The sequence below is a fragment of the Camelus dromedarius genome, chromosome 23 (assembly GCF_036321535.1).
Source record: "Camelus dromedarius isolate mCamDro1 chromosome 23, mCamDro1.pat, whole genome shotgun sequence".
NCBI classification, from domain to species: Eukaryota; Metazoa; Chordata; class Mammalia; order Artiodactyla; family Camelidae; genus Camelus; species Camelus dromedarius.
Genome location: NC_087458.1, coordinates 23925435 through 23936908, shown reverse-complemented (window position 1 = coordinate 23936908; position 11474 = coordinate 23925435). Strand labels below are relative to the sequence as shown.

General features: G+C 34.7%; 1 protein-coding gene across 5 annotated transcripts in view; it reads right to left on the bottom strand.

Annotated features, from left to right (window-relative positions):
• Nucleotides 1-11474, bottom strand: part of RALGPS2 (Ral GEF with PH domain and SH3 binding motif 2) — a 137993-nt gene that overhangs the window by 61322 nt on the left and 65197 nt on the right. For all 5 annotated transcript variants that reach the window (XM_031435693.2, XM_031435694.2, XM_064478036.1 and 2 more), the window contains one exon: nt 7636-7762. In XM_031435693.2, coding sequence (XP_031291553.1) covers nt 7636-7762 — 127 coding nt within the window. The remainder of the gene's footprint in view (nt 1-7635; nt 7763-11474) is intronic.

The following is an 11474-nucleotide window of genomic DNA, read 5'->3' as shown; positions in this document are numbered from 1 at the left end:
TAACTGCCTTGGCCACAGGGTCCATTCCGCTCTCCTTTATAAAGGTGGTGTAACTCTGAAGTTCCGGGAGGGCTTAAAAACTTAAAGTCAACTGAGCTCCTTGAGAGAAGGGAGTAAGAAGCAGTATTATCTGACGGCTGAGTATAGGTCCTAAAGTCAGAACTGCCTGGGTTTGTGACCCAAATCTACCATGCGTTCCCTGGGGCAATTTATATACTCCTGCCTCAGTTTTCTTACCTGTAAAATGGAGATGACAACAGTACCTAGCTCATGTAGTTAGTGTGAAAATCAGATGAGGTAATACACGCAGTTAAGACATTCAGAATAATGCCTGGCACGAGTAAGAACTCAGCAGATTTTATCAGATTACGACTACCTGTCTATGTACCATCTGCAGTACCTATCACAGTGCGTTGCACAGTGGGTGAGAAACAAATGTATCAAAAGAAACCATAGCTAAATTTTCTGGGCATACAATTACACTGACCCATGATCTTCATTAGCAAATCTAATAGAGCTACGTTTGCTGTCATGGCAGGAAGTTAAGAGAATGGGCCATAAGAAAAACTGAGGCAAGAACAGCCACAGGAAGGGACTGTAGCCTAATGAGGATCTTGTGGGAGATCAGACAGGGCACATGTACGGCAGGCAAGTCTCAACAGCCAGCTACTTTACAGGTTACCTAGGCATAAGACGTGGTTGCCTTACCTTCAGTAAGATTGAGCTATAACCTTGGAGCTGGTTTACAGAAGGATTATTTATGTTTACTTTTAATAAATGAAATAAAGTTTATCCTAAAAATGACTTAAACTCAACTCTGCACTGAATAAGATACCATCATTTCTAGGAAACTTGGCACCTCTGAAGCAGACCTATGAAACAAGAGATTCTGGAGAAGGCCAATATTACACACCACTTTGAAATTCAGTAGATGCCTACAACTAAGCTCATCCTCATGCTCCAAAGCTGGCTGACTATGAAGATCCAATTTTCGGTCTAACGTTCACTCGACTCTGTGAGTCATGATACAGGAGTGCTAATTCTTCTAGCATTATATTTCTCAGGACCCCTGCTGGTAATAATATAACGAGCTTGTAAAAACTTCTACAATCATGAAAATGTTTCAAATTACTTGTAAACCTGTACTAATGTAATATGATTTTATGTACTTCGATTAATCTTAATAGTAAGTTAAAGATTATTACATCCTAACAATTTCTTAGTCTTTTATTTTAGTGTCTGAGATAATAACCAAACAACAAAAGAATGATTCCACTTACAATGCCATGACCCCTCTTCAAAAAAGCCATCTAAAAATAAGCCCAGTTTTTAATTTTATCAATGGGGTTAACAGTTATTACTGTGTAATTCTACAGATACTTATAGGAAAGACTGAAGAGTGAACTCAAAATTAAAACTATTACAGATTTCTAAAATATTAGTATAATTCCATAATGCTGTTTTTAAACTATAAATGAAACGGTTATAATGCATATCTTTATAGCAAGTCAATTTAACCTCTCTTGTCTCAGCTTCTTCACTTATAAAATAGGAAAGATAATAGTACATCTTACAAAATTGTTAAGAATTAGGTAATTTATGTAAAGTACACAGTGTTAGGAATGTAGAATTAAGTGCTGAATAAATGTTAGTTATTAAGATTTTTACTATTATTCCCCTATTAAGGTTTGCTACAAAATTTACAAAACACATTACTGAAATATCAACAGTTGGAAACACCCCTGGCAAAGCTGCTGGAACTGGAGAAATGTGATTCTGTTTATGATTAAAATGCAGATCTGTATAGCTTCTACACATGGCTTTTTAAGAAGATATAGGCTCTTAAGAACTATGAAAATGGGAAAGAAATCAGCGTAACCCGATCCTCAGCCCTTTTATATCCCAAGTCTCTGAGTGGCCTAAAGTAAACTTCAGAAAGTATACCGTAAAAGAATTTTAGAGGAATTTTAAATATATAAAAAAGAATGAGGGGAAAAGGGGATATAAATGAGGTAATGGAAAATGGGAATGTAATTTTGGCTGAAGAAAAAGCTAGGGCTAGCTGCCATTTGGTCAGAGCTCATTCTCAGGATTCAGAAGAAAATGACTGAACATGCTTTATTGCTGTTTTAGAATTCAGTATATATAATCCTAATGAGAAGAATAAGGTAAAGTAGTGCATGGTGTATAATACCTACAAATCAAACCAAAGAAAGGAAAATGCAACACAAGTCTTATAATATTAAAAGCCAATGACATTTTTGGACCATTAGGCATTTTTAGGATCAGTGTTAGAGACTTATACATTTAACCAAGTAAAATTCTACCAAAGGGGCAGGGAAAAGTCTCATTAATTCTCACAGAGCTGCAGAAAGCTTTGGACTTTGTTAAAATTATCTGAATAGAAATATGAATAAAAAGCCATCTTTCAAAATACCTACACAGATTAGCTAAAATACAATATACTGTATTCAAAACAAAGTTGCTGGAACAATGGGAAGGGCAGAAAGGGATCATTTAATTAATTAATTCAACCAATAAATATTAAATACTAAGTGCCTACTTTTATTCTAGGTGCAAAGTAGAGAGCCTTGGACCAAGACAAGTAAGAGTTAACACACTGCTGAGGGGGAGAGATTAATGAAAGCAAAATGGTGCTTGTTAAAGAACAGGCGGTGGGATGGGCACTGTATCCTATATTACAGGTGGATGTAAGGACAGATTTTCTCCTCTCAAAAAAAAAAAAAGGTGAATTATGAAAATCTAACATAGTAAATTGAAAATTAAGTGGGGTGAGGGGATCTCTCTAGGAGAGGTAAGGTTACATCTAGACACATCAAGACAGTGTGCTCATGTCCTTCAGAAGGGCAGAAGAGTTTACAAAAACTTCTCAGTAATATTCTGCTTCCACTTAGCAGAAAGCAATACACAGAACTGTGACAACTTACTTATTTCCATAGTTTAAAAAACATACGCTTTCCTTCCCAGAAAACATCCTAATCTGGTTAAGCTGCTCCATCTTCGCCAAATTACATGAACATAGTAGAAATGAGGTTAGAAAATGCACATGAAAGAGTATTTATCATGTTTCATACAACAACTAAATTATTTTTGCAGTGTTCTATTTTCCCCTCTCTCCAGCAAAGCAAAACTTCTCACGCCAAGTTCTTCAATAAGCCCCTTAAGATTGTTCTCCAGTGACAAGAACAAATGAGTGCTGTTAATGATTTTCAGATTTAAAGCAATAATTCTTATATAAAACAATTTTTTCCTTGAGATTTGCCAAACTATTTCTCTCCAGAAAAACTGTATCCTTAGTCTAAGAACTTTTTACTATATTGTCCAGACTGACTAATTTTTACTTTGAATGCAAACCAACATAAGAGACAATTTTTCAAGGGGTGATGAGCTGAAAGCCAAGAAAACATTTTCTACTTCTTATAATTTAATCCACACTGAATTATAAATACATCTGGCAGTATCAAAATAAGAGTTCTGCCAGCATATAAACCTCCACACACATCACAAAGAATGGTTGGTTTTGATGATAATTTTTAGGGGCAAAAACACCATTAGTTTGGGTCCTATCTCTCATGGTAAGAAGCAGATGATTAGCCTTTACCTTTTCGCTGTGCATTATAGATTCTTTTGATTGATACATTTGTTCCAAAAGAACTTTGCAGACATAACGGATAAAGGACGGCATTATGCAAATTCTATAAACTTGAAGGGGGATAGTTAAATAGAAGCTACCAATTCGTATTATCTTTCTAATGTCTTCAGGGCAAGTTCTCTCCTATCAAATGTACAGCATCTTGCAAATGTGGACGTTTTGGCATCTATTTGTATGAAGTCTAGTTTCATATAAATGGGGAAAGATTCTGAAATTAAGATAAATTTAAAAAACACGATCCTAATTCATTTTAAATTAGAACAAAATATGAACAATGTAAGTATTAACAGGATAGAAACTGTCAAAAAATCTCCATTCTTCAAAACATTTCAGCACTGAAGATTAAGAACGAAAAAATGAACCTGTCTATGCTATAAATAAATCAGTCAGAAAGTTTGCTTCACATTTTCTTAGGAAAATCATGTATGTTTTGATGGATGAAGTGAATACATTTAATTTCAAGGTGTGCTATAAAACAAAGCTGTCACTACATTAAAAAGATGGTTTTCATGCTGGAAATGAACTAAACTGAGTCACTACTTATCTGACAAATGTTTCAGTGTTTCATTTTCCTTTCCCAAGTCTACCAAATGTTTGTGCCAAATGTTCCACAATTGTCTCACAATCTCAGATGCTTCTTCACAAACTGGTATAGGGATGAAAAATTATACGAAGAAACCAATGCATAAAATGTAGACGTTAATGTGTATGTTCTCCATTTTAGCTTAACGTTTTTGCCATTTTTCCTCCTTTTGGTTTCTAATTCTTGAAATAACCCTCAGAAACATGCATCTTGTTTCAACAGAGAATAGGAAAAAGAGAGGAGGAGGAGAAACCCAGCACCCCCACCACCCCCGTTTCTAGCATTGTCTACACTGCTCCACTGTGGTCACTAGCAGACGAGGCTAGGAGATAAGACAGGGACCAGGTTCAGAGGAAGGGGGAAAATGATGAATTTACTTCTGAACATGTGAAATTAGAGCAGACACCTCATTCAATCAGTATCTGAATACCTAAAATGTTACCAGGCTGCAGGAATTACAAAGAAAGTTGGATATGCAGGTCTAATCTAAGATTTGGGAGTCATCAGACGATATAAGGAAAAAATATGAATGAGACCACTCCAAATGAGTGTACAGAGGAATAAAAGAGACCTTTAGAAGAGCAAGTTTAAGAGAAAGGCAGGAAAGGGGAGCCAATAAAAAAGAGCCCAAAATGTAGACGGTAAATCAAGAGAGACCAGTGCTACTAGCGGAGAATTTCAGTAGCTAGCATCAACCTCTCACAAAATTCAGATGAGGCTTGAGAAATACCTATTAAAACTTTCAACTAGGAGGTCAGTGGTGTCCTTACTGGGGTAATTTCTATGGGTGAAGAGTGAGATAACAACACGTTGAGCAAAAGAAAACAGCAAGAAGGGAAAGGAAGAATAGGTTACCTTTTATTAGCTTTGCTATAAAGAGAAGGAGAATTACACGGCAATAGTGAGAAGGAAGACTCTGGACCATGAGAACATACAAAATGAAAAGGAACTGAAAGGAGAAGAAACCAACGGAGATTAAGTGGAAGACACAGGAAAGATCTTGGTTCTAAGACTTTCTCCAAAATAACTTCTGAACCTCAATATTTGTCTCATTTACTTTAACCCACAGGAACCAGAGCTGGGAGAAAACAGGTATATTCTCTAACAGAAAACCTTTCCAGATTCCACTAATTTCCAACTATTTCCCGCCCTCGCCCCATACATGCATGACAGTATGGTATATGCTGTACTGTACTGAAATCTGTACTAAATCTGTACTGAAGTCTCCACTGTGGATAAACAGAAAACAAAGACCCCTGAACTGGACATCACAGCACAAGGATTTGTATTATTTGTCATTTTCTCATTTTCAAAAGAAAATAACCCCCTTTTCTAAAAAATACAAATTATGGAATTTGAGAAAAGCATTTCATTGAGAAAAGAATACAATTATAGAATCAATAAATTCTAGAATGAGAGTTTAGCAGGTATAATTGGAAAGATGCTAGATTAGAACTTCAGATTCCAGATCTGTCACTAACTAGTTTTAGGATTATGAGCTACCTCTTCTACCTTTCTGAACTTCAGTTTTCTCAACTGTAAAATTTGTGAATTAGATAAAAGAGATTACTGTGGTCCCATCCAGCCTTAAGAAGAACATGATTCTGGTCATATGTATGCTATTTCTAGGTTAACAAATAAACAAACAAACAAAAAAGGTTCAAAGAAGACAAGTCAATGACCTGAAAAGTTAGTATGGTAGAGCCATTTTGGAATTTATGGTTCCCAATTCCCAAACTAATGTTCCTTAGGCTATAAAAAGTTTATTGTTTTTATGGCATATGCAGATATTGATGATTTTTAAAAAGCCTCTTTTCTTTCTCTCCTGCAAATTACATTTTCAAGGATGGGCACAGCCAAGGCTACAGTAAAAAGTGGAGCACACGCAGAATGTCTCCCCTTATATCCATCCAGCTTAGCGCCTCTCTGACTGGGTCATGCTTACTATGGCCCTGAACTATTTAATCAAAGAAATAGACAAAAGCTCTGTAGTGGCCACTATCTATTCAGTCCACAGGAGTCCTGTGCCTTCAACACAGGGTATACAACATTCCCTATTCCCACTGGATCCTAGGATGTCTCACAATGACCTCATGAGTTCAACCCCTCTCTGACAAACTAAGGCTGATGCTGCAGAGCAGCTGAAAGACACTGTCAACTGCCTTGGTCCCTACTTTGTGTTCCAGTCACTCATACTGTAAAGACTTCAAAGATGACACTGCAGAGTTTCCTAAACAAGTAACAGGCTTTTCTATTATTTTCAAAAGTAGTTATGGTGAAATCCAGTTTGAGTAGTAACATAAAAGACAGAGTGGAGTAGGAGAGAAAAAGGGACACTGGGAGAAAACAAATAAATATTTATCATTTCATTACCTTCTACATGGGATCAAACCAATTTATTTTAATACATATACTAGATATATATCATACAAAGCATTTTCTGTGTTTAAATTTGCATACACATTTTAAAAGGAATAGTTTAAGTCTTTTTATTCAAATATCTAACAAAGCATTCCTACTCATTTTGTTGAACATAATTTTATGATATTATTTGTTCAATATTCTGGGAATTTATCAACACTGTAAAACACACAGTAAAGAGACACATTCTTAGTCAAATGATACATAAAATACAGATTTGTTTGTCTCAGCTAAATTTCCACAGCTAAACAATTCATTTCTTCCAGGAAAACAATAACACCAAGATCCATTGAAACTGCTTTTTATAATTTACCCTAAAATATCTGCCAACTATATATAGCAAGAACTCATGATGTTGAAAATAAATTCAATAAATCTTTTGATCAATTTCTTTAGTTAATGTTAAATATTTTTACAGCATTCAACTTCATTGCAAACTACTGTTTAATTCTTTAAAAGCATTACTGAAATAGCTAAGACATATTGCTTTACCATACGGTCCATCTCTAAGAAAAAATGATAGTCTATGAAAAACCTTAACTACTATATATAAAATAAAAAAAAAACAAGTTTATACTGTATAGCACAGGGAACTATATTCAATATCTTGTAGTAACCTACAATGAAAAAGAAGATGAAAACAAATATATGAATGTATATGTATGACTGAACTATTATGCTGTACACCAGAAACTGACAAAAGACTGTGAACTGACTACGCTTCAATTAAAAAAAAAAAAAAGAAAAGAAAAAAACATAAGGGCAAAAGGCTAATTTAATACAAAAATACATTCCAGGTAATAAGGTAAAAAATTCCTGTAGTCAATTTTTCAATTTAACAATCCTTTAATTTCTCTAAAGGATACACACATTTGGAAAATACCTTGAATTTTATATAAAATACTGATTAAGGCAGAGCAACAACTAGGCACAATGAACACACAGTGACATAACTCACCTAAATAGGGAATGCAAGGTGTCATCTTTAAGCTACTTATATAGTCTCTGAGTCTTTTGTAGTTATCTTCTTTACTCATTACATATTCTAATTTTTCAAAGGTAGTTTTGTCTTTTCGACTTAATAACTAAAAAACAAACAGAAAAGCCTAAGTTATTTCCAAATCTCTTTTTATTAAAGCAAAGACTTGAAGTTTTATTTCCTATAAATCTGAATTTTAATTTCAAAGTTATATCTTCTTTAATTATATATTGGTAGTATATAAATAAAACAAAATCAGGTGTCTATTAAGATTATTATTTATAAAATATCCTTTATATGCACATAAAATCAATAACTCACTAAGTAGTAAATTATAATACATTACTTCTCATCTTCACTATTTCAAATGGTTAAACAACTTTACTGATCATTTTCCTAATTTAAAATAATTATGTATTCATACTCAGCTCAAATGTCCAAATATTTTAATGCACTGTCCCCTGCTTCCTCAAAGATAAAGATAATTCTTGCATAATCATTAAGAAATAAACACTGAATTTTGTAATTTAAGTCATATTCTTTCTTGATAAATCTAACCATGGCTAGTCCTAAAGGTAACTATAAAACTGTGATTTACATTTTTGGATTCTCAACATTTTTTCTGAGCCCTTTGATCAGGACTATATTGCATACAGTTGAAAAATCAACTGCAGCTGTTTGGGGAGGCTTGAGGGGTAGATTCGCAGTGGGTGCTCTTTGAGAAAAATGGAGATAACTAGGTGGAATAAAAGAAAAGCAAGGTCAGCCACCCAAAAAAATAACTAAAAGATTCAGAAAATATATATACTTCAAGTATTCAAAAGACTCTGGAAATTTTTTTTCTTTAAATACGTGAAGTTACAATTTCATTATGATGTAACAAAATTTCACTTTATTTATATCATAAAATACTATTTTATAGTACGCAAAACACTTCAACCTATAAAATTCTAATTCTCCCATGAGGTTAACAGAAAAGTCAGAGGATTTATTTAAAGATGAGGACACTGAGATTCAAAGGTGAAGCAGAACATACCAACACTCTCAGTCATCAATTCACAAAGACTAGGTCCTGTTTTTCAGGGTCTCGGTCTGGTCCTGAAGACGGGATATTCTAACACCGAACCCACTACTCTTTCTAGTGTTACAAGTAGCCTAGTTGGGATTGATGTTGGAATCTATTTTTAAAAATAGTCTCCAAGATGTAGATTAATTTCAGATAATGTCTGACCAGTATCCCTCTCTCTTTAAAACACAAGATTTCAAAGAATCCTTTGCTTTAATGGTTTTAGACAGATTTTCCATGATCTGAAACACTGGTTTCACAACTTTCTGTGGCCCAGCTTCAACAAACTTGATCGGCATTTTCCAGTTTAGGTACAAATCGCTGCTGCTACCTATAAAGCCAACCATCCTTTTCTCTCCCACATAACGGAACATTTGAATATGCAAAATATACTGATGTGACATGGCAGGGATAACAAGAAATTTATTCTTTTTTTCCCGAAGTCAATCTTTCTAAAACTTTCGTACAGTATCAGGAGAAACAAATTACTTGGAACTCATAACTGATCTTGACACATCTGAAACACAAAACTAAAGAACCACACAGAGTAACATGTATAAAAATAACTTATGTTTTGGAATTTTCATAACAAATCAATAACCAGATTGAAAGGATTCAATCTGGGGTGCAACAGCAGAGACCTGTTGTCAGAAGACTATTCAGGGGAAGAATATGGATAAAGAATTTAATGTTAAAATAGGTATTTCCTAGTTATAGCTCAGAAACACCCACAGCCCATGTGCCAAAGCCCTACATAAGCAATCTTGATTCTTTTTCTCCTTTTCAGATCTTTCAGATTTTTCTGACGTTTCTAAGGTTATCCCTACAATGTCACCTCACTATATTTCTCCCTTCAAAAAAAGAGAAAACAAAGTACTTCACAAGGGTCTAACTCCATGTGTTTAAGGTGCCTGCTCTTCCTCTGGCCAAGAGGCTATTCCTGAATTTTTGCATTTCCATGTAAATAAGCAGTCTTGTCCAGGTCCCCAGATTGGGATTTTGATCAAGCTGCATATAATCTCCATACATATCTGGGGAGAACTGGCATCTTTAAGTTTTCCCATCCATGAACAAGAGAGATTGCTCCATCTGTTCAGTTCGTCTTTAATAACCTTCTGCATATAGGTCTTACACATTTTATTCCATTTATTGTTTGCTCTTTTCTTTTACTGATATTGTAATCGGTGTCCTTTTAAGTGATACTTCCTAATTATTTCAAATATAACTAATTTTGTATATTGTTTTTATGTTTAGTAACCTTAATAAACCCTATTTTAAAAAAGCTGTGGTGAAATATACATAACATTCACCTTTTAAACCACTTTTAAGTGTATAGTTTAGTGGCATTAAGTACATTCAAATTATCCACCAATCATCACAACCATCATGAAAAGAACTCTTTCCATCTTCCCAAACTCAAAAACTCCATACCCATTAAACAGTAACTCCTCATTTCTCACTCCTCCCAGCCCCTGGTAACCACCTTTTACTTTGTGTCTACGATTTGACTACCTTATATAAATGGAATCATTCAGTATTTGTCCTTTTGTGTCTAGCTCATTTCATTTAGCATAACATAGTCAAGATTCATCCATGGTGCAACATGTGTCAGAATTTCATTCCTTTTTAAGGCTGAATAATATTTCATTATATGCTTATATCACATTTTGTATATCCATGCATCTGTTGATGGACATTTGGACTGTTTATACCTTTTGGCTATCGTTAATCATGCTGCTTTGAATGTTGCTGTAAAAATATCTGTTTGAGTCCCCACTTTCAATTGTTTTGGGTACATCCCCAGAAATGGAATTGCCAAATAAATGGTAATTTTAAGTTTAATTTTTTGAGGATCCTATTATTTCGAATCTCTCTCTCTCTCTTTTTTTTTTTTTTCTGATTGTGCTGGGTCAGGTCTCTATGTTGAATAGAAACAGTGAAAATGGGCATCCTCTTTCCTGACGTTAAGAATGTTGCTAATATTTTCCCTATTTAGGATGTCATAGTTTTTTGGTACATTCCCTTTGTTGGCTTAAAAAAAAAAAACACCACCCATAACACTCCCAATTCCTCACTGATATGATCTTCCTTATCTTCTGACTTGACTGAGTACCCTACAACTCTCAATCCTTTCCAACTGTACCCTCTAGGACTCATGGTCCATCTTCTGCAAAAGCCCCATCTTTGACCTTTTCTTGAAGCGTTCTCTCATTTCTTACAAACTCTATAACATGAGCCTGGAGTCCAGTTACGTGCAGTTCTTGCTCCTTTCTCTTTACCATTCCTTCCAGCTTATTATCCTACTATCCTCCCCCAAATGTTCCAGCTCCAGATTAAGTTCAAGCACTAGACCACTGCTGTCCAATCAAATTTTGTGCAATGATGGAAATGTACCACATCTGTGCTGTCCATACAACAGCCACTAGCAACATGTGACTACTGGGCATCTGCAGCATGGCTAGTAAGACTAAGGAACTGAAGTTTAAATTTTATTTACTTCCAAGGGTTTAAATTTAACAGTCACATGATGCTAGTGCCTACAATACTGGACAAAAGAGCAATACATTATAATACTTATGTTACTGTCATTAATAGAGCTGCAATTCATTTTTCCATTATATCTTGAAGATTTTAGTAGCTGGAGAGAAAGAGTCTATGAACCAACATTATTTTTACGATGACTGCAGTTTTCACAGAGGTGACACTCCTACCACCCTGGCTTCTCAGCTTCTTGACTCCTCTTTCAGTGGCC